This window comes from Nesoenas mayeri (assembly GCF_963082525.1).
Source record: "Nesoenas mayeri genome assembly, chromosome: 4".
Classification (NCBI taxonomy): Eukaryota; Metazoa; Chordata; class Aves; order Columbiformes; family Columbidae; genus Nesoenas; species Nesoenas mayeri.
In genome coordinates this window covers 23657962-23682099 of record NC_137540.1, presented here as the reverse complement: position 1 = coordinate 23682099, position 24138 = coordinate 23657962, and the positions used below count along the sequence as shown (strand labels likewise).

Here is a 24138-nt window from a genome sequence, read left to right as displayed (position 1 = left end):
CGCCGGGCGCTGCCCGTCATGGAGGAGCTGGGCTCGGCGGCGGCGCGGGTGGGCGCGGTGTGGCTGGCGCTGGTGTTCGCCCTCATCGTGCTGCCTTCGGCGCTGGGCATCTCGCTGGGCATCTCCGAGGCCTACATGTGGGTCCTGGTGAAGACGCTGGAGGTAGGCGGGGGCCGCCGTCTCCTCAGCGCGGCCGCTGTCCCTCACACGGGGTGAGGGGCGCCCCGCGGGGCGCGTCCCGCCGCTCCGGGGGACTCCAAAATGGCGACCCCCGCTGAGGTGTCGCCTGGGGCCGCTGTGAGGCGAGGGGCCGGGTCTCAGCGCCCCTCGGCCCAGTGGCGCTGGCGCATGTGTGCCTCGTCCTGAGGGGACGCGGCGGGCCCCGCAGGCCGGGTTCGGGTTCCTCGGGCTGGGGGAAGCGTAACTGCTCGGGCGCGGGCGGGAGGGCCCCGCGGGCAGGTGTGAGGGGATGGGGGCGACCTTTCCCCTCCCCGAGACCCGGCCCGGGGCCCAGGGAGCCCAGAGAAGCATCTGTGTCCCACGACCGGCCTTGGGGAGCGAGGGCTATGGAGCAGACAGAGTGCGTTATGTCCTGTGGGGCATCGTCCATGTTCACTTGTAGTTTTGGAATTCAAGCCCTGAGGCAGAAACCCAAGTCCGTGTGAATTCGCTGGTTGTACAGACTCTGGTGTGTGCTCCTGGAACCCGTAGCAGTGTGAAATAAACCTCATTACCTGAGGCTGTACCGTGCCCTGGGCGCGGTTGTCTCTGCCTGGTGTCGGCAGTTCCTCACCTGGGAGAAACGGTGCTGGGTCATGCTCTCAAAGGGCATCAGTGCCTGGCACCGTGCCCTGATGCTGGCAGGTGCGGGCTCCTGTTCACGTTGACTGTGTCCAGCACATCGCTTGCCATCTTCCTTCAAATTCTCCAGGAAAGCGAGCTTTTCACAAAGGAACAGCTTTCTGGACAGCATGTAGTTCATTTGAGTGTGAAGGTGGTCTTCTGAAGCTCGTAGTGCTGGTGAGGAAGAGTGTTTCAAAATGGTTGGTGAAAATGGTGTGGGTTCAGTTTTTCTCTTTTTTTTAGGGAGAATGGGAACCAACACTAGCAGTTGTAAGGGATGAAAGGTAAAATGACATAAGACCACAGTCTGTGGCAATGTAGTCACATCAGTATGTAGGTTTTGTCTAATCTTGTTCTATGAGGTTTTCAGTCAAACCTTGTTTGTGTACTTCAGTGCCTTTGAGATTCTTGGTGCTTGGCTAAAAACAAACAAACAAAAAACCCAACAAACCACCAGCCACCTGATAAAAATGGTGTCTGTTAAATGCGCCTTAATACGTTTTAAGGCTTTCAGTGCGAAACTACTTGAAGTACTTTCTGTGGCCCAAATAGTGCACAGATAGCTGTTAAGGGTAGAAAACACAGTTTAGTGGAAAAAAAATTCAGATAGCAGAAGCTGAGGAGGTGAAGGTCAAACTGGCTTGAGGGTACAAACCAGATAGCCTAGTAAGATAGCCTGGTTTGAATGACTTGCCTTTATCTGTGATTAACCACAATTTACATTCTTAGACGATTAACCATGATTTTTGTAGTGTCATCAAGTGTTGCAATAACAGGTGACTCAGAATGTCTTGGGCAGAAGTATGGAGACGCAGCTGCTGACATATGGATGGCAGTGACTTGCTAGGCTCAGAGTAAGAGCTCTTCTGATGTGTTAAGGAAGGAAATAATGACTTGAGAGTTGCCGTTACTTTTGCATGAAATACTTTCTGGAATTACATGCCCAATTCTGCTCTCTCTTTCTTTACATATATATGTAGATATATATATATGTAAAATATAAATACATGGTATTAATATATAATTTTATTGTGTGTACATATATATTAAAAAAAGAATGACAAATTGGGAAGTGTTCTGAGAAGACTCTGGTAAGTTTGGCTTGCTGCAGGGGACAGTAAAGCTCAATCCACTTAAGTAATCCACTTAGGCAAGGCAAAGTTGAGACGTGAATTCTTTATGCCCTCAGAATACCTGCGTGGGGAGAATCCATGAAAGAAAGACTTTTTTTGTGAAATGTATCCTGTTCTTTGGCTTGTGAGTCTGTCTTGGTCAGCAGCCTGAGACAGGCTTATGGTTTGCCAGCCAGTTCCAGGCGTTGCCTGTAAAAGCCCTTGAAGATATGTGTTGCTGCATCTGAATTTTCCCTGCCAAAAATCACATCAACAGTGGAAAGTGTTAAATACATAGCTACTGGACTTGTGCAGTTGCTCGGGTGTCTGAAACTTCCTGGGCTGTTGAACTGAGAATGCAGGCTTTCTGCTGAGAAGCAGTAGTCTTTTATTGTGATGATGCTGAGCTGCAAAATGCTGCAGTCTCTGGCTGAGACCTTTTCCAGCACAGAGGTTGATTTCATAGCTTTCTTAAGCTTTCTCTGTGGATCTCTCAGGTGGGCTCCCTTCTCTCTTTGCAGGAGGATGGGCCTTTGGGCCTGCAGAGCGCTCAGTATGGCACTGCTGCTGCCACCTTCATTGCCTCTTTGATGGGCTAGATCGCAGGAACTATCTGCAAAGTAGTGACTGTTTGTACACCCCAGCTCTATACCAAGTTGCTCTCTGGCTTTGCTAGTTTATATGCCACATGTTGGCACAGTGGCGGACATGGTGACTGTGCAGCTCATTTCTAACGCAGTGTGTGTTGTCGGGTAACAGCATGTGCTTTATTAGAGCTAATCTGTTGTGAGAGTCCAAGTCTGTCAACTTTGGCACCATAGTCCAAGGGCGAAGTAGGTGGAGAGTCTACAGTTTGCTGTGGTATGTCTGCTTGTCCACTGTCAAGTCAGATGAAATAAGGCATATAAAAATGAGTCTCTGCTGCTCAGTTGTCTAGGCTATGGTTGGAGCGAGTTGAAGATGATACTGGATTTGTGCTTGAATTTTTTCATGCCAATAAAAATAAATCTGTTCCCCCTTGTTTCAGGTGGGCAGAAACTTGTGCCCAGTGGTACAGGCATGGTCCAAGAAAAGGGAAAGCAAAAGCTCCTTTTCAGAACAGAGTGTTCTTGTACTTCGACTATCTGACATTATGGACAAGGGAGATCAGTTGGTGCACAATAGCTTTTTCTTTCTGCTCGGCTGCCTTGGCAAGACACATACTTCTAAGCAAAATGCAGCATGTATAGCCAGCACTGTTGAGGATGTGCTTCTGTCCAGCTGTGTTGTGGGTTGCATTTAACCCAAAAGTACTGCTCTAGGGATAACCAGCCTTATATGGACTACATATGTATACTTCTGTGTGTGTGATAAGGGGAAAAAGAGCAGAAAAAATGACGAACTATGCTAATACCAGAGGAAAGCACTCATCATTAGAAAACTGACGTCCTCCATCATATAGGTGTTCCTTATGGTACACTAACTTCCAAAATGCCTTGCCAAACTAAGCAGTTTTAGGAAACTGCTTGCTTTCTTCTGCCTGTGGCTTCCCACTCAGCATCAGTGGAAGGATCTCTGGCACGCTGTTAGCATGTGTTTAAATGTTGGATTACTGCTATAAAAAAATCTCTGGCAGCTGTTTGTTCCTACAAGGAACTAGTCTGAGTTAGTCACCTGTAATGATGACGCTTGTGACATTGCCACAGAAATCTTTCCTATTGCTGAAATGCTGAGGACTCCCTCTTGCAATCATCACAGTGTGCTGCATTTCTCCCTGTTTAAAACATCATCAGATAGCTTCCAATTTTAAATTTTGTGTGTCTTCACATCTTGGTCTCATTTTTCTTCTGTCTTACTCCATTACCTCTTTTATAAGCTCTTATGTGAGTTGAAGTTGGTTAGGTACCTACAGACATGGCATTTGCCATCTCTTGCCAAGCAGTGGAGAATTCCAGTCTTTTGGGAAGTGATTTGTCTTGCATTAAGGCCCACAGAGCAATCTTTTTCTGTTTCCATCAGTTTGTAGAAAACCTGGAGGACTAGCTTTGACTGGTGTGCCTATATACTTGGCAGTAGGGATGTTGATGTGCTCTCTGAGTGATGATCCCTGCTTGACGGGTTGCAGCTCACCTTTTTAAGAACTACTTCCAATACTGTGACTTTTTTTTTCTTTTTCCAGTCTGCTGTCTTCTTTGGGGTGTGCCTAACTCCGAGACAATAGGGCTGACTTGTCAGCAACGCTTGTACAGACTGCTCTGCTTACTCTTTCTAACAGGAAAACATTTCTTGTATTTTTAGACTGTGGTATGTGTTACTTGTGAAATATTAAGTGAGCTAGCCTGAGGGAAGTGAAGTTATTAGGTCACACTTGTCTTAAGAAACAGCCTCACCAAAAGCTAACATTAGCTTATTGGGTATTGTTAGGGGTAATGATTTGTTGATGTTCTTGTTCTCCCCACCCTGATCTCTCCAGGGTCTTCAATTGTGAGGCTTTTTGTTAGTAGTGAAAGCATTTCTTTGGTGGTTTTTTTTTCCCAATCATGCTGTAATGCAAAACAGATGCTTGAAGTTGTAGGTGTTTTATGTGTCCTGTAACTGATCCAGGTTTTATAGCAGCCCCTTATAAAAGAAATAATTTCTAGTATCTTATTATGCTGTCCTGCAGGGACTGTGCTTTTGCTAGACCAGGGTGTAACATTATTTGGTATCTAGGAGGTGAAGCTGTAGGCACTTGCATTGGAGATAACCCTGTCAGTGTGAGTGGACCTAAAGTTGAGAATAATATACCCAAGAGGGCCAAAAGGACCTTTTGGTGCCTGTGATCAAGCCATAGGTTGTGGCTGTGCAGAGTAAGCGAGATGTGCTGTTATCTCTTGTCCTGAGTATGTCAGGCTGCAGGTTCTTCCCATGAACCACTGTCAGGTTTGTGTGTGGTGCTGGGTATAATGGTGGGAAAGGGAAAAGGAGAATGTGTAAGCTGTAAATATGTCAATCATTGTGGAGTTTTGAGTGTTTCCTCTGTAACTCGCTGGCCTCTGAAGCAAGCTTTGCTGACTAATGTTGCACAGTGCTAATGAGGGCCTGTGTATCTGCGTAACCGATGTCCTTCAAGGGCTACCGGACAGAGGAGAAACAGCTTTGAAGTGACAGGGTAACTCTGAAGGCTGCCAGGTCAGATCTTAACAAGAAGCATGTCTTGGAGATGTGCCTGATGTGAATGACGTACCCTTGTTTACAGGGCTTGGACTGACTTTTGGAATAGTATTTTGGCAAATCTGCTACATCATCTTAAAGTAAATCCCTGTGTTGTATTAACCTAGAACCCAGTCCTGTGAAGGCCATTATGTATGTTTTCCACAGATTAATTAGTCAAGGCTCCTTTCAAGGTTAGCAGAGATGGGGGTTACCCTCTGCTGGGGGTGCATCACTAATTAATGCTTTATCTTACTGGTCGACAACCCTCACCTAAAACCGTTCTTATTCGCAGCATGTGAACAGTGGGATTTCTGATACTGTTGGTAAGCAAATGCTGTCTAAAAAAACCCAACAAACAAAAAAAAACCCCCAAACCCAGCACCTGTATTCAGAGCTTACCTTAAAGTAACACTTCACAAAGTTAGTGTAGAAGAAGGTACTTGGCATTTCTGTTGCTGATGCCCTCTGTGCTTTCCTGTGGAGCTGATCTCCGTGTTCTTTGGATACCTCTCCACCAGGAAGGACTTGCTATACAACTCGTGTGTGCAGAAAAATTTGGATAGCTGCTTGGAGGATGTCCCGTTAGAATGAAGAAAAGGTGGCATGGGAGACCACAGAGGACCTTTTACCCTCACCAGGAAATGGTTGTTCCTCTTGGTGGTGTTTTCCTCTCCTGCTCACACAAAACAACCCAATAATTGGCATGCAGATTTTGCTGCATTAAACAATGTAGCATTGTGTGGGAGGTGCTTTGAAATCTTTCTGTTGCTGAGATTTGGAGAGCCTCCAAGGAGGAGCACTCGCCTAAACTAGCATATAAACTTTTGCTCTGAATGTGACCTGGCAATGCCCTTAAGTAGGGGAGCACCAGTGATCTAACACCATGTGACTGCAGATTTCAGTCATCATCATAATTGTCTCCTCTTCTGAAGAATTGTCAAGCATTGCTATTAAGCTAGAGGTGATGTTTAAAGGTGATAATGGGGTGAAAGGCAAACCTCTATCTGTTATGGAAACAGGGTAAGTCCTGGAAATGTTCACAATAGCTTGACTTGTGATTGATCCTGACAAAGTATCTCTAGATGTGCTTTCATGAAACAATATGTCAAGCTTGGTTTTGGAGATAGTTGCCTACTTGGAGATGAGATGGTTTTTGACATCTTTTGTAAATACGTGATTTTTGCATCTGAGATCTAACTGGGTCTTTCTCAAGTACTGCGTAAGTCCTATATAAGTGGAAATTGCTCAGCAGTATGTAAGTGAAATTGATCCTTTGGCCATTTTGTATAGGCTGTTGATTTGCTGTGTGTTTGTTTTTCAGGTGCTGATAAGTTAGAAGCCTTTTCTAGGAGGATGAGGAGGGCAGCCTTCCCAGGGAAGGACTGATATGTTATCTGCCTAGTGAAGTGTTACATCTTAAGACTGTGCCATGTGTGATTAAAAAAAATCCAAGCTACTTTGTTCTGAGCAATTTGAATACCAAAATATTGAAATCGGGACCTTGGTGGTGTTTCTTTGTTTCTGTAATCATGCTGCTTTCTGACTTAACATGTTAGTTCTATAGGTAGCCCCAGCTGCAGAAATATTTTTAATCTGCTCGGGAACCTGGAGTTTCGTACTTGTTCCCCAAAACTGCTTCAGAAATCCCTGCTAAAGACTTAGGTCTACATCAGGTTACTCAAGGCTGCCTACTCAGCACCAGCTTGCAAACTGGGAGAAGCCACTTAGGTGTTTGTTAACATTTGTGATAAATCCAAAAGACCTGCCAGGCTGCTTTTTGCTTATCTCCCTAGCAGAACAGAGGCCACGGCTTTTGATTTTGTTTCAACATGCTTTTTTTATTTTTAACACACATACTCTCTGTGGGATGAATCAGCTTACATTGTGATAGCTCTTTGCAGCATAAAGCTGTAATTCAGTGTAGAAACCAGGTGAAATAGTGATGGAAGGTGCAAATCCCTAGCTAGCAGGAAAGAAGGAGAATTACTCACATTGCTGTGTGTGGTCTCTCTTTTGTTTTCTAAGCTGGATATAAACAAGCTTTTTACCTGATCAAAGTTCAAATTATGACTTTGATGATAGTGCCTTTAGTTCAGGTGCCTGAGAATAAGTGGATGGATAAGTAAGAAAGAAGTGAACTTAAGCCTTACTGCTTGATTGCTAATATATGCATAGCTTTTTGGAAATATGATGCATTGAGGGAAGAAGAAAACTGATGCAGAAGATTTAAAACTGTTATGCAGTAGCACATGGTAGATGTAGGCCCTTATGAATGCCCAAAGTCTCCTCCTTGGTGTCTCCTCTTTGCTGCTTTTATGATGCATGCTTAAAATCCCTGGCACCAAAAGTAAAACTGCCTCAACTATGGACTTGTGGAGCAAAAGTCAGCTGTCCCCTGGAATGCTCTGTACAACCTTTGTACAAGATGAGGTGCTGCTGTAAAGCTTGTGGCAGTGCTCCCATGTCTTGGGTAGAGGACAAAAGACATTGTCCCCTACAGTCTTTGCACCTACCCTGCCACCCCCTCAGTAGAGTGCTGCAGCTTTCTGGCTAGATGAACCCGAGGACCAAAAGTCAGACTTGTTTGGAAGCAGGAATAAGCATCTAAGCAGTAGAAACTTAATTGAGTAACATGACCCTGTAATTTCTGTTAGCTTTGGGAAAAGTCCACTGCCTCCTTTGTGTAGTGAAGTGTCAAAAGATACTGTGGTACAGTAGGATGTTGCAAGCTTTTCAACATGTCTCAATACCCTGTGTCCTCATGGTGTTGCTGGCTTGTGCTGAGGCTCAAATTTCCTGACACTCTTCAGCATGAATGTACTCGTAGCTGCGAGATTTCTGTAGCAAAAGCAATGTGAACTGTGTTGCACGCTCTTACTGAGCACCAAACAGAAACTGTTCTGCCAGGTTTTACAAAGCAAAAGATGGCAGCACCAGGTTTTTATTACCTGGTTGAGAGAATTTGGAAGATTAAAACTTTATTTTTCTCAGGTAGTGTATATGGCTTGAGACCATTAGTCAAGTATGTTCTTGCTCTTCTCTATAATAAGTGACTTACCTGTTTGGAGAGATTTTAATTTGTTGAATACAGTGGTTCAAGTCTGGTCAGAGAATGATTGTGTCATTGTGTTTGCTGGTCTGCCTATACGTCCAAATCCATTTAGCAGAAGAAATGCAGCAATGGAAGTATTGTGAATAGTTTCTTCCTTGAACAATGTTTTTCTTTGGTATTTCCCAGAACTTCCTAAGGCCATAGCACTGCTGATGACAATGTGTAGCTGGATAGTACAGAGTTACTCTTACAAGTAATGGTTCCTGGAACAGCTATTGCCTCAGCAGCAGTAGAACTGACAAAAGATGTGAACACATTGGTGGGATACGTTGTGATTCAGCACGGTCTGATCTAGTAAGCAGTCCTGGCCACTCCTGGGAAGTGCTGTGGTAGAGATAACAGGGTGAGTCAGGATACCAACCCTTCAAAGGGAACTGCATCCCCAAATACCTCACAACTCTGTTGGAGAAGAGTAAACTGTATGGTTTAACATTGTTTTGGGTCCTTTCTGTGCAGACCATTGGGGCCCATCTGTATGCTGTGCGTGCCTTTGATACTGCTGGGGGACTGGAGAGTAAGTTGTTTAGGTTTGAACAGAATAATATCCTGATCTTTTGATATGAGCTTAATTCTGCTAGGTTACCTGTCTGTTGTGGAGCTCCCTATTGTAGCAGTATTCCTAGAAACAGGATTAAGTCTTGTGTGTGGGGGTGCAATTAATGTGCATAATGGAGGGCCACAAAGCCAGTCCTCTTTGGCTGAGCCTCCTGTCCTTTGGCAAAACTGCCATGTGAGGAAGGAAAGGATCCAGGGCGGAATGGCTGTTCTGTTGTCAAGGGCAGACTTGGGGGTGGCAAAGATGTTGTCATCATTAACCCAGGAAAAATGAAGTCTGACGTAGGAGGTAGAAGGGATATTTAAAAGTGCTCTCTGGAACTGAGTCAGCTGAAGGTCAAGGAAACATTTTGGCCTGGGAACAGGTTAAGCTGGCTCCAGTCCCATTGGGGCTGGTAATGAGAGGAAGTCTCTTGACACTTGTGTGGTTCTGCCACTGGGATTTGTGGGGGGCAGAGCCACCAGGAAGCTTTGACACTGGTTGGGGAGCAGAGGTGACTTGATCACCTATTTCAATCTCATTCTTCCAGACCACCCACTAGAAAATAGCAGGGTAACACCAGTGAGTTGGCAACCCTGCCCAAGGGCTGGGAAAAGGGCTCTATGCAGTTGCACAGTAGAGCTGGTGATTTGGCCTGTTTTTCTGCTACTCAGAGCCCTAAAATACCAAGAAATGAGCACTTGCAGAGTCAAGGGAAATTTCAGTTTTATCCAGCTTGGAAAAATCTTGCGTGTAATCCTCTTTTGATGAGAACTGAGAACTTTAATGAAACTTTCCATGGCTGCAGATGCTGTTTTGGTTTTTAGCAGGGTTAGCTGTGTGCAAACCTCAGTTTGACTTAATCCAGGTACAACTTGTGTTTGTTTGTTTGTTTTGTTTCAGTATGGTGAAACAACTTGGAAAAAATACAAGCTGAGTTGTGATGTGTCTGTCGGCTCTGTGAACAAGTGCTTTGTTCTCAAGCGCTGTCATCCAGTGCAGCTCCAGGAGCTTGTGTGGCCGCAGCTTGTTGGCTGGTGTGCGAGTAGCAAGACTGACAGAGGCTTGTTGGGTTCTTTGAGGCTGTGTGTCTGAACCAAAACATCTGAGAAGCTCTGAGCTGTCTTTCTGAAGACTGGCAAGCAAAGTTGGGAAGTACTGACTAGCACTGTGTGTTTATTTAAATTATTGTTAAATACACTCAGGCAGTGTTTCTTCAGAGGAGTGGTGGTGTATGGGTTTGTGGGCACATCTGAGGAAGAAGGGAGGTAATTACCTAGTGGAAATATTATTTGAAAATCACAACCTGTCTTTGATTAACTGTTGCTTTTTTAGGTAACTTTTTTTTCTGAAGTGAATACTACATTGTGAAATTAATGTTTTCTTTCTTTTCAACAGTGGGCCACGATACGGATAGAAAAAGGTGTTAAAAAGCCACAGCCACAGATGCTAAAGAGTCCTGCTGCAAATGGTGAGAGCTTGTGGTAAAGTCAAATGAATGACTGATGTGCTGAAGTAGGTGAACTGAGTCCTTTTCAAATGTAGAAGTTAGATCTGTGCATGAGAGAACTGGAGAGGATGTGGGTTGATTACAAGCTTACTGGTACATCTCATTGTTTTGCAATACTACTGGCACAGGAACTGCTCCTGCAGAATGAAATGGTTCTTTTACTGGCTTGTGCTGAATGGTTGGAAAATTGAAGGGATGAGGAAATAAAGGATATGAAATAACGTTAAGTTAGGCAAAACAAAGCAGAGTTTAATATACAGACTGTTTTAAGTTGAGGGAAGCTTTTAAGTTACAATGTGAGCTTGTTGGTGTGGTGTGGTTTGTGTGTGGTGTGGTGTTTTTTTTTTTTTTTTTGTCTTGAAGCCTGTCTTTAGGTCACTGCTTGCAGGCTGTTTGGCCAACTATCTCAGTCCAAACAGAGTACACTTTATAATCTCTGTAAGGATCTGAATATTTAGTGGACAACACTGTTCTTTCACAAGCTCAGTGATTTTTATTTTTTTTTTCAGCTATAGGACTGCTGGATGGAAGTGTGTGGTGTTATATGTGTTCCCTTTTTTCAGTCTGCTGCTATTCACCTTTTGCCCCATGGAGTGACCTCAGTGTTTACCAGGCAAACTTCTTAGAGCTGAATAGTTGCTTCATATTTCTTCCTTTAGCCTAATTTTGAAATTAGTTCTTTTACTATATCTTAACCTAAACTGTGTGTGTGTCATGATAGGCTGTACTAGGTCAGAGTTGTCTGCAAGATTTAGTATCTGTAAGTGCACTGAAAGCAGCCTGAGTTTGCCCAGGAAACAGGAGAAGTCTGAATCACTAATAGTTTGGGTCAAAAGGGACCATGAGAGCAGAGCAGAGGGTCAGGGGGAGAGTCACCCATATGCAGGACCTTGCACTTGGTCTTGTTGAACTTCATGAAATTTGCACAAGCCCACCTCTCAAGCCTGTCATGGTCACTCTGGATGGCAATCCCTTTCCTCCAGCATGTTGACTGCACCACACAGTTTGGTGTCCTCAGCAAACTTATTGAAGGTGATCTCGGTTCCACTGTCCATGTTGCTGACAAAGATGTTAAATGGTACCGATCCCAATACTGACCCCTGAGGAATGCCACTTATCACTGCTGTCCACTTGGGATACTTTGACCACAAGCCATTGACCACAAGTCTTTTCAGTGCAACCATCCAGCCAATTCCTGATCTGCCAAGTGGTCCATCCATTGAATCAATGTCTCTCTAATTTAGCGACAAGGATGTCACGTGGGTTGGTGTCAAATGCTTTGCACAAGTCCAGGTAGATGCTGTCAGTTGCTTTTTTCCTTGTCCACCAACACTGTAACCATGTCATAGAAGGCCACCCAATTTGTCAGGCACGATTTGCCCTTAGTGAAGCCATGTTGGCTATCAGCAGTCATGCTGTTATTTTCCATGTTCTTTAGCATAGGTTCCAGGAGGATCTGCTCCATGATCTTGCCAGGCACAGAGGTAACACTGACTGGCCTTACTTCTCCAGGTCTTCCTTTTTTCCCCTTTTTAAAAAGGGGAGTTGTGTCCACTTTTCCAGTCAGTGGGAGCTTCACTGGACTGCCACGCTTTCTCAAATAGGGTGTATAGTGGCTTAGCAACTTCATCTACCAGCAGTTCCCCCAGGATTCACAGGTGCATCTCATTAGGTCCCATGGACTTGTGCACCTTCAAGGTCCTTAGAGGGCCTCAGTGAGAGCATGACTGAGGAGACACCACCTCTCTGCAATACCAAATCCAGTGTTATTTCACATCTGGTGACAGAAATGGCAGCCAGTGCCCCTGTGTTGGTGGTGTGAGAAGGAATAGTCTCAAGAAATATGTTGGCTGACATAGTTGCTTCATGGGGAATTACTTGGTGCTGTCACCTCAAAGTCCCTCTGTGTTGGAGGGCAGTGTGTTTATGTGTTGGGCCCAGTGGTGGCTCTTGGCTGAGCAGATTCTTGGTGGGTGGTTGTCTATCTCATTGCAGCTGAATAACCAGCTCTCAGCTTTTTGTGAGGCTGTTGGTTGTGTCAAAAGGCAGTCCACTTCAAGTTGATGGGTTTAAATACACAAACGCTCTTGAGTCAGAGTTTTGAAAGTGACATCCATTACAAGAAAGGCATATGTAAATAATGTGACTAAGTAGATAGTGTTAAGTTTGAGCCTGGTATAATTAACTGCCTGGAGTGTGGGAGCTCAAAGGGTTGGGGCTTGTGCTGTGACACTGAGTGAAGTGACAGCTATGGCTTTTTTGGTTGAGTGATGTTCTCTGTACTCCTGCATGGTGCTGCCTTTCAGCTGTCTTTGGCAAACTCAGCTCTGCCTGTGGCCAAGGGAGTAAAGGCCATTAAATATTACCTCTGATTAAAAGAAGGTAGAATACGTCACCTGCACAGCATGTGTTTAATTCTGTTCGTAATACCTTCAGGCACGGCTGACATCTTGGCTTGGAGTACGTTGTCCCAAGGCTGCTTGCACATGCGGGTGTCGTGTGACCAGTGACAGCACAGTGAGACATGATGTTACAGCCATGCTATCTTGACTGTGCCAGCAGCATGTTAAATGTGAATCCTGGGCTGGATTCGGCCAAGAATGAGGAGGCAGGGGAAGCACCTGCTTGGCTGATGCTGAACTGGGGTCCAGGAAAGGAGGAAACATTCCGAATTCTCCTGGGAACTGGAGAGAAGAGTGGTACTAGTGTGATGGGTGATGGACGTGTTTTTGGCCCGTTTCTTGGCTACAACTTGTCTCGCACCCCACCTGCAGCACAGGGCAGACAGGCTGGGCTGGCTGGCCCGCAGTCCCAGATGTTTCACAACTCAGAGATTTAAGGAGTTGACTGAGAGAAGAATTGAATCACAAACTAGAGCTCTGGTTTGGGTTTAAAATATGACACAAGTGTAGTCCATCCAGCTAAATGTTTGATGTGATGTGCGTTTGTATAGTTTATGTCCTGAAGGGCATGCAGGTGTTTGAGTGTGCCATATTTATATTTATATTTATAGGCTAGTGATAAGACAGTGCACTGTGAGATAGTCTGCTAGTGGAATTGTAGGTCATGGCTGCAAATTTCAGATCTGAAGGTGCCAGTAGTTTTTGTTGCAGTGTGACATCTGTCTTGCATGTTGTTCTTCAGTGTTTACCTCAGCGAATTGTGGGACTCATATCTTGGAGCTTATTGTGTGATCCCATGTGTATGCTACAGTGCAACACAAACATTTTCCATGTCACTTGTAGTTTAAATGTTGCACGTGATTTGCACAGCAAATATATTCACGGAGCTTTTCCTGCTGGCAAGGCCTCCATGGGATGCATATTTCCACACTGGGGGGTGAGTATTTGTGGGAAAGTGCCTAGTAGCTTAAAACAGTTGGGTGCTTTCTCCTTTCACATTTTTTTAATCTCAACATTGAGACACAGATTGTGCAATTTATCAGAGGATGTCTGATGGAGTGGCAACCTGAACTTGGACCTCTGTAATCCTAGTTGGGTGTCTCAGGGGACAGTTGTTCTGGTCAAATGTTATTCTAGATTTCTGCAGTCATCATTTTCTGGAGCCAGATTATCTTACCAGAAAGCAGCTACTTGATCTTTAGATTTACCTTACACAATTTGTCCTTGCCTTTGAAAATGTAAATGAGAAATTTGTGCTTATCAGACTGTAAGCATAAAAAAACAAAAAAGGAGGGGAGAGGGCATACTTGCCATTTGTAGTGAAAAAAACTCTTCAGGTTTCTTTTCTATTGCCAGGCATTATGTGGGCAGATTTCAGCTGAAACACAACTGTTAGTGCCAAATAAATTACATTAAGGCACCTTTAGGCACAACCTGCTTTGACTTTTTTTTTTTCAGAGGGCTTTTATTTGTTTATTTTACACTAAAATAAAAAATAGTATGGTCCTGTCTGTGCTTATAGGAAAGGCTTGTGTTGTGAAGGAAGGCAGGTGAGTTTTTTTCAAAGCTGTTCTGTGTGCAGATGTCAGATAGCTGTTGCAGTCTGGGGCTTTGGCAGGTAGCAGCAGAGCATGTCTCAGCTGGGTCTGGCTGTGGGAAGCCAGAATGCCTGGCAAGAGATGGACCTAGGGAACGGGGAGAATCATAGTGTCCTGAGTTGGAAGGGACCCACAGGGATCACGTCCAGCTACTGTCCCTGCATATGACAACCTCACAGTTCACACTGTGTGTCTGAGGGCATTGTCCAGTCTCTTCTTTAACACTGTCAGGCTTGGGGCTGTGACACCTCCCTGGGGAGCCTGTTCCAGTGCTCCACCACCCTCTGGGTGAAGAACCTTTTCCTAATGTCCAGCCTAAACCTCCCCTGGCACATATTCCTGCCATTCCCTCGGGTTCTGTCATTGGTCACCAAAGGGCACCTGCCCTTCCTCCTCCCCTTGTAAGGAAGCTGTAGCTGCGATGAGGTCTCCTCCTAGTCTCCTCTTCTCCAGGCTGCACAAACCAAGTGACTTTAGCCACTCCTCATACGGCTTCCTCTCCAAACCCTTCACCAACTTTGTAGCCCTCTTCTGGACACTCTCCAGTAGCTTACTATATTTTTATATCCTGTGGCACCCAGAGCTGCACACAGTGCTCCAGGTGAGGCTGCACCAATGCAGAGCGGGACAATCACCTCCCTTGCCCGGCTGGCAATGCTGTGCCTAGCGCACCCCAGGACATATTGGCCCTCTTGGCTGCCAGAGGACAACTGTTGGCTCATATACAACTTGCCGTCAACCAGAACCCCCAGATCCTTTTCCACAGAGCTGCTTTCCAGCATCTCTTTCCCCAGTCTGTATGTACAGCCAGGGTTGTGTTCCTGGTGCAAAATCTGGCATTTGCTCTTGTTGAACTTCATGTGGTTGGCGATTGCCCAGTTCTCCAATTTGTCCAGATCCTTCTGCAGGGCCTCTCTGCCATCAAGAGTGCCAACAGCTCCTCCCAATTTTGTGTCATCAGCAAACTTACTAAGTATTCCCTCAAGTCCTGAGTCTAAGTCATTTATGAAGACATTAAAGAGTGCTGGACCTAAGATGGATCCCTGTGGAACCCTGCTAGGCGGCCTCCATGGAGGAGACTGAATGCCCTTAAATATACAGAGCAGCATGAGAAGGGAATGGAGAGGCCAAGTTCTCACTTGATTTTCTGGGGAAATAAAAGATAGTCTTGCATAAAGTTTCTGAGTTGAGGACTTATCAAATGGTGAGAAAGGGTTTGCCTTCTTTATTCACATCCAGTAGGAAACAGAACTTGATCTATTTGCAGCTCAAAGTGTTCACATGAGGAAGTGGGGAGCTAGAACTGATTAGAGTCTATCTGATATCTTTATCATAGGAGGAGCTCTGACAGTTTCCTGAAGCAATGCAGAGCGGCAAATGATTTGGAAGATGACTATCGCTATAATAGAATTATTTCCTCATGTGGTTACCCTTTCTTTCCCAAGGTATCATTGAAAGAGACGAAACACCTATGGAAAAAGAAATTGAGCATCTGCATCGAGTAGAATTTGAATTCTCTGACATATTCTACTTCTGCAGAAAAGGATTTGAGGCCATTGTGGAAGATGAAGTCACCCAAAGGTTTTCCTCTGAAGAACTGGTCTCCTGGAATCTCCTCACAAGGACTAATGTCAACTTCCACTACATCAGCCTGCGGCTGACTGTTGTGTGGGTCATTGGCGTGGTAGTGCGGTACTGCCTTCTCCTGCCCCTGCGGTAAGCTCGGGGGTGCTGAGGGATTTTCACAGTCTGGGAACATGTGAATGTGCATTTTCTCAGGTAGCATCACCTCAGCTTTTTAAACCCAAATGCAGCATTAGCAGATACAGAAGATGAGCTGGCTTGAACTCTCCTTTGAATGGTTAAGAAGCCATTCAGCACATTTTTATCTTACTGTTTACTGTGGAAAGTAGATGAGAGCTACAGTTATCTTCTCTGTGGATACTTCCCCTGAGTCATGTGCATTGGCAAAATAAGTTTAAGTTGGGCAAACTCTCAAACTCTCAAACTCTGAACTGAACCCTGACACTATATGCATTGGGGTACCTGAATCTGCTGCCTTTGCTAGACCATGATTTTGAACCATGTGTCAGGGAATTATTGAGTTAAAGAGAACTGGATATGTCACATATCTGAGCAACAGTTAAATTCCTGCGATCCCTTTCCATTTTGAATGGGAAATTGGTATTAAAATGAGAAAACCTACTTATTTTGATTTAATGTCTGTTTTGTCTGTAGCTTTACCCTTGCTACCATTGGGATTACCTCAATGATTGTGGGGACAACAATAGTAGGACAGCTGCCAAATAGCAGGTAGGTACTGCGTGTGGTGTGCGAGGGATGAACTTGCCAAATTGCCTCAGTGCAAACAGCTCAAGGTTAAGACTGGACAGATTTTACAAGTGATAGACTACTGATAGTCCACTCCACAAGCTTTTCGCCTTGCTTTTGGTAGCATTTTGAACTTGGGATGACAGTGGCTTCTTGCTAGGCTTGCCGCTGAGGTTGATGTTTTCTAATGGGCTCTTCTTGCTGTCATGAGAGACTCAAAGGGAGCATTGTGGGGAAAATAATGGTGCTGAGATAAAAAGTACCTAGTGAGGAGGTGACAGCCTTGTCTAGGTAAGTGAGACTAAGGGTAGGACATGTCTTGACTGAGCTGCTGTAGTGAGTGAGTGGGAGAGCTGGGAATATTCCTCTGTGCTCTAGCACCTCAGGAAAATATTTCAGCCCTTAGTTGCATTGAGTAGACTGGAGAATATTGTGTGTCTAGTTACTTTCCAGGATGCTCCAGATGCCTGTGATTTCTTTCAGGGTGAAAGACTATCTGAGTGAAGTGGTCCACCTCACGTGCTCCCGGATCCTTGTCAGAGCTCTGTCTGGTACTATCCATTACCATAACAAGTGAGTGAGCTGATGTTATGATAGCAAGAGTGTGTGTATACTTACTTATGTGTGAGTATCCCATTTGAAATGGGGCAGCTCTTTCCTGACCTGTGAGTTAATGTCACACTAAATACTGACTCACCTGCCAGTTTCATGGGAGCTGTTGTGTGTGTAATGTGGTGCTTAGTGTGCTAGTAATCTAACAAAAATAATTTTGTAATTGCAGGGAAAACAAACCTCAGAAAGGAGGGATTTGTGTTGCCAACCACACATCACCGATAGATGTGATCATGTTGACAAATGATGGATGCTATGCCATGGTATGAGGAGATCCATGATGACCATAGCAGAGAGAGAGAGAGAATCCAGGAAAGGGAAAGACTTGTGGGGTATTGGTTGTGGGGTCCTGTACTTAATTTTACACCAGAGGTGTTAACTTGAGCACTAGTAACTGGGGAAAAGTATAAATTATGTTGAAGCCGGACTGCAAGTTAGGTGCTGGTGAAGTTGTCCTGGCAGTGTTGGTGCTAGGCTCTTCATCTGGTGAAATACTTGAGATATGCTTCCATGCATGTGTGTCGATCTTCTCAAGTGAATGCATTTTTATAGTTTTTGTGGGCACTGCCCAATCCTCGTTTGCAGCCTCCTGTATGTTTGTGGTCTTTTTTTTTTGTTTTTTTTTGAGGGAGCAGGAGAGGAAGTTCTGCTTTTCAGGTGTCTCATATGCTAACGTGCCTTCTTGGGCTTGCAGGTTGGCCAGGTTCACGGTGGACTGATGGGAGTCATTCAGAGCGCCACAGTCAAGGCCTGTCCTCACGTTTGGTTTGAACGGTCGGAAATCAAAGACCGCCATCTAGTGACAAAAAGGTGAGGTGTGCATTGGAGCTGGGGATTGCAATGCTGGTAGTGTCACTTTGCTACCTACCGATGCCGGACAGGCCACCTCTGGGTATATAATCCCTGAAGAGTCATTGAACAATCAGAGACCCGGATGAGGAATTAAAGCTTTGGAAAATCAGAAGCCTGAGAAGCCGAGGAGGTTGTGATGAGAAACGGGGAACCTGGAACCTTGGGATCCTGAGAGGGCAACAGACCTTGTGGAAACATCACTTTTTGACATGGGTCATATCTCGTTGTCTTATTCCAAATGGTGACTGCTGCTTATAGATGCAAATCATGGGGATATGAGTTAGCTGTAGTTCCATGTAGGCTGGAATGATGCAGGGTATTGCAAATGAGTACATGTAGGAAGGAGCAGAAGCAAGCAGTGTAGTAATGGCTCAGCAGCAGTTCTTGGAGTGAATTGGAGGGGGGTATGCAGCAAACTGGATCATTCAGAATGACCCAACCATGGTTGCTTGTGTGGGGTTTGGTACAGTAGACTGTGGGCAATGTGTCATGTTCCCAGGTCACCAAGCAAGGCTTGAAAAGTTTATACAGGGTGAAAAAGTTCAGACCAAAGGCTCTGGTAAGGTTTGGATTGCAGCAGACTGTCACAAAACATCTGATTTGGGTAGCTATTAGCATAATAACTAATATCTGATCAATTCAGATACACATTTTGAAAGGATGTGAAGATACTTAAAATTCTGGGGCTTTCTGTTGAAGAGAAATACTCATGGAAAAAATAGTTTTCTGTGGCACAAACTCTTTCGTCTTCATTTGAAGTTGGGAGCTTCTGGAAATAACAAGCTTTACTTGTTTGGGTAAAGGGGAAGAATGTGTCTAGTTATAAGACTGAGCTGCTAACAGAGGCAGTTTTCTGCAGGATGTCACCAAAGGCATAACCATGAACACTGTAGTATACTGACAGAAATTCCTCCTAACTTTGAAAGAACTTCTAGGCTACTTTTGACAGGTTAACTTCACCACCTCATTGGCCTCTGCACAGCAGGACAGCTTTGCCAAGTCATCCAAGTATTATTCAAGTAGTGTGAGCTATAGGTATTTAGGAGCCCTTCTTTTAAGAAATCTGCTGTTAAATAAGCAGAGCCTAGATGAACCACTGCACAAGATATTTTTTTTACTTCCAAGTTTAGTTGATGAGAGTTCAGTGGACCATCTTAATGGCATACATTTATTGGTTTTCCTGACAGTCATTAATAAAATAGCCTGCAGGAAAGAAAACAGGATGTTGCCTTGGTGTAAATTGCCAGATGCTTAAGTGGTGGCTTGCACAAAGCTTCAGCTTTGTCGGAAACAGAAAGGCAAATACAAATTTGTGTCCAGTACAATCATAGAATCATTCTGGTTGGGAGAGACCCTCAAGATCGAGTCCAACCATAATCTAACTCTAGCAAATGATTTGATTTCAAACAAATGTGTTATAAGATATTTTTAGAAGTAAAATATTTGATAAGTAAATATATTTTGAATGCATTTGCATGAGGAAAGAAGAGTGGAAAGGAGTTATTTTTTAAGCTTTTCTTCTGCTTCCACAGACTGAGAGAACACGTGGCGGATAAGAGCAAGCTCCCAATCTTAATTTTTCCAGAAGGTAAGAAGCTCAACTGCTCCTTATCTCCATTCAGTGTAGATGTCATCCCTTTTCTCTTTTCATGGCTTCTGGTGCTCAAATGTATTTTAACTTCTGGATTAGATTTTATTAGCATTTTCCTGTTTTTCATCTTTAATATGAGAGTCCATGAAGACAATACGGTACTTGGCCTGGATATTGGGTCTCCTGGCAGAATCTGTAGGCTGAAAAATGTGAAGAACCTTTATTTTACCCTGTGAATATCAATTCACTGTTCTACAGATCTAACCTCAGCCTTGTGCTTTTTGTTTCACTTGTGTCCTGGCTTTGTTCAGGGAGTCAGTCATGACACAAATAACGAAAGCAACTGAGGAGAGGTGCTTAACTTACATGCAAAGGGCATGCATTTGCTCCTCAGTGAGTGTAAGACCGATGTGTTGGTGTTGCTACTGAAATGTGTTGGACTGTGTGAAGTAATGGCTCAGTTTCTCTTCTGGACAGGCACCTGCATAAACAATACATCTGTGATGATGTTCAAGAAGGGGAGCTTTGAAATAGGAGGCACAATCTATCCTGTTGCAATCAAAGTAAGTGGAAATAGCTGGCTGCTGAATTTCCAAGTTTGAGGTCTGTTGTCAAGGCAGTAGGAAGCTGTCTCACTACAGCTGCTAATGAAAGCATAAGAGCTCTGGTAGTGGGCCACCTGCTGTGGTCAACTTCTGGACTATCAATGGCTGAAATGAGAAAGGGAAGTCCTTAAGCCTGTGGGGCACGGCTGGTGGAACCTGGTAGGGTCAGCCTCTTCCTCCAGAAAGCTGGAAGGAAGAGAGATCAGCTATAGTCCTTCCCAGTGCTGAAGGGAAGAGAAGTATGTAACTTGCAGCAGAGGTAGCTTTTTTGGCTATTTGGGCAAATGAGTGATGTTTGCTGCTGGTTCTGTCCTGTAATCACAAGCAGCACTTAGAAGCACAGGGTCAGTTTTGTAAAGCCTCATTCTAAGCAAATGTGTTAACTGTGAATTTTATGACTGGCCTGTGACTGAAGGCATCCACCTCAGGTGTGAGGCAGGCTGTAATGGTCTATGGGGAAAGGATTTTTATTTATCATTTAGTATCATTTGTTTTTGTGATCCCTTGCAGTATGATCCTCAGTTTGGAGATGCATTCTGGAACAGCAGCAAATATAACATTGTGAGCTATCTGCTGCGAATAATGACGAGCTGGGCCATCGTTTGCAATGTGTGGTACCTGCCACCAATGGTTAGAAAGGTAATCTACCATCTGTTTGGCTAATCACTATTTAAGAACCTGTGTCTGCAAGTGCTTCTTTTCACACTTTTTTTTTTCCCCCAAAACCCCAACCTCCCATTCTGTGTCTTCAAATTGGAGTTTTATATTGGGCTTCTGTTATGTTGGCTTTGCATGATTGGACTTAGCTTTTCCTGATGCAGCTTTATCAGCAGTGCATCAAATAAACAAAGGGCAGCAGTAAGTGTGCTGCTCTTCACAATAGCAATGCTGTTACTGTTCTATTCCATTGGAGAAAAGTTTTCCCTGAATTTTAACACTTTAGGGGAAAAATGAGGTAAATTATCACATTGTAATCTCAGATTGTATTGACCTGTTAAGGGATGGATTGTTTGTCAGTGAGCTGATTTGATGAGGCAGCAGATGAAAAATGTCATAGAAATATTTCAATTCTTTCTGCTTTATTATGTCAAATTTACAACCCTTGAAGGAAGGTGAAGATGCTGTTCAGTTTGCCAACAGAGTGAAATCAGCCATTGCTCGCCAAGGAGGACTGACTGAACTTCCCTGGTGAGTGATGCTATCCTTATTCAACTTGACAGACTATCTGTTGCTAGACTTTGACTGAGACGTGCTTCCTCCTTTAGCTTTGTGGCAGATAACATTCAACATAACTTTATTCCCCTTGGGAGAAAACGAGAGAGTAACTTCATGTGTCTGTATGTGAAAGTGAAAAGACCAAACCAACCAAACACAACCCTGCGAAACAAACAAACAAAATGATAAAGCCCAAAACAAACAACCCAACCAACCAAAAAACCCGACAAACAAACAAAACCCAATGCATATAGTATTTGGAGCATGCAGCTCTCATGCAGTGAGTTTCACCTTTTCACCTAAGGCTTGATGCTTCTGAGGAGAGCCCTGTTGCACTTGTTTCAGATGTTGAGACTCATGTGGAGGTTAAGGAGTAGAAGGGAAGCTAAGGTAAATTTTGTTTTAATGAACTTAAACCTCGATGTAAAAGCCTTCTTAATAAGCTTTTAGGTTAAGACTCTAGAGTTGACCAAGATAGTCAATATAATATAGTTTGATAACAGCAGTAGCAATCGTGATGGGTTACTTTTTTGTCTTGCTCTGTTTCAGGGATGGAGGTCTGAAAAGAGCAAAAGTCAAAGATACTTTCAAAGAAGAACAACAGAAAAACTACAGCAAGATGCTAGTGAGAAATGGATCAATAGGAAGTCTGTCTACAGGAACAGAGTCAGACTGAATGGTGGTTCTTGAAAAGTAATTTTGCACAACCAGCCTTTGCAGGATATTTTTTTTTTTAATTAAAACAACAAAACAAAAGAAACACACAAAAACAACAACAACAAAAAACCCCAAACACCACAAAAACTGGAGCAACAAAATCCCATGTCATGTAGGCATATTCTCGGTATGGCTGGTGCAGAGCCTGCCAAGGGCAGTGTCTCTGAATCTCTCCCCGCCTCTTCATTCTTCTCACTCCCCTGCCTCTCCTCATGATGATGCACTGCAGCTCCTGGTGTTCTTGAGCTGAATGTGTGGAGAGTTGAGGGACAAAAGGGTAAAAACAGCACGGTTTTTCTGAGCTTTTAAGAATGAAAGGAAGAACACTGAACATGCTGCCAGGACACTGGTTGTGAAGATACCTCTTGTTCATGGTACTTGGAAGCTTTAAACATAATAGTTTTGTCTTTTTTCCTGTTGCTCACAGACTTTTAGTTGTAGATGACTTAAATAACGTTTTAGGATGTCGTCAGAACTGTAAGGCTGACTCTTGTGGTTAGCTTGCACCTGGATGTGCAAGGGGGGAAGGGAAGTAAGGGCTGCAGACCCTAAAGAATAGGAAAGGAGCTGCCCTGCCAAAATTACAGTTCAAAGACCACAAGGAATTTGGTGGCCTTATAACATGGTATTGCCTTTACTGAGAACTGCTGCCTGAGGGAAGGGGCAAGTCCTCAATCTCCCTTTCCACTGCTACTGTTGAAATTGCTTTCTTGAGATCTGGAGCTGTAAAGGTAAGATACAGTAAGCAGCTGGAGAATATAGGCTGTGTCAGATGAATTTTTACAAATTACGTGTTCAAGACTACCCTTCTATATAAATTGCTGCTAACAGCTTAATGATCTCAAGATATTCACTCCAGAAACAACATTTTGTGTTGATCTGGGCTAGCAATAGCCATCACAAGTATAATATAAACATAGGATCCATGAGTCACCTATGATGCAAGATGTGGCATGTTCAAATCTGCAATATATTGCTGTCTTAATGTAAAGAGAAATAAATTTTATATTTCTAATGGGTCTTGTGTGGCATTTATACTCTTCTCTAAATGAGTAAAAGGTTATACTTTCTGAAAACTTAAAGTTAGGGTAATGGATACTTCAGTCACTGTGACATAAAGGACCAATTGTAGTTGAGCTCTTACCTGATTGTAACCTGAATTTTCTCCTTTTTTTATTTTCTGCCCTCAGACTCTAAGTTAGTGTTTCTCCTGTCTAGAGTAGGAGTGATTCATCATGCAGACTGAACTTGAAATTAGAACGTGAAGTCACATCAGGGAGATTCAACTAATGAATCTATAATTAACTGGAAAACAACTATGAGCTTCTAGGTTTGTAACAAACCGTGAGTTCATTTGTAAGTAGTCTTTTCGTGTAGCAAAGAGATTTTCAAGTTAATGCTGAAAAGAAAAATAAATTACTGTTCCACAATTGATAATCAGATTTAAAAAAAATCTGTTAGAACAGAGTCTCCCAAATAAGGATTTCTAGTCTGTTTTCCATTATACCTCTGTACATGCTCTTACACAAGGGGAAATGTGTTTTTTTCATTGAATATTATATAGGCGTGCTGCAGGTTGTACTTTGTCTTGGAAGTGTGGTCATGCAGCTCACTGGAGGTCTGTGATCTTGGAAGTAAACACTGGGCATGGGCCCTTTGGATAAATGTTTTCAGATTTAGGATACTGGGCCTTAAAGAAGAAAATTGTGTATATTAAAAGGGTTAGAGTGGTAAGAGAAGTGAGACACAGCAAAGGATTTTTTACCTGATGTGAACCTAGTTCAACTTTGATCTGAGTTATATTATTACTATTAAGAGAAACTGGTCATGCAAGCTTTGCCCTAATGAATGTATTTGTCATAACTTATGGATATTAGCTCTGAGTTTGAGCTTTTCTGGATTGCGTTCCTCGTAGGATGCTGTGCAAGA

The 24138-nt window shown here is 43.8% G+C and overlaps 1 protein-coding gene across 1 annotated transcript; it reads left to right on the top strand.

The window, feature by feature from the left end:
* Positions 1 to 18: 18 nt before the first annotated feature.
* On the top strand, positions 19 to 22492 carry LOC308039992 (glycerol-3-phosphate acyltransferase 3; the record flags this gene model as incomplete). The annotated part of the gene is made up of 12 exons (XM_080343792.1): positions 19 to 162; positions 10175 to 10247; positions 15732 to 16002; positions 16525 to 16599; positions 17101 to 17190; positions 17399 to 17492; positions 17924 to 18039; positions 19614 to 19669; positions 20150 to 20235; positions 20788 to 20916; positions 21386 to 21465; positions 22042 to 22492. 12 exons carry the CDS (start codon positions 19 to 21, stop codon positions 22166 to 22168), a joined length of 1341 nt encoding a protein of 446 aa, XP_080199918.1. The 3' UTR covers positions 22169 to 22492.
* Between the last annotated feature and the right edge of the window lie 1646 nt (positions 22493 to 24138).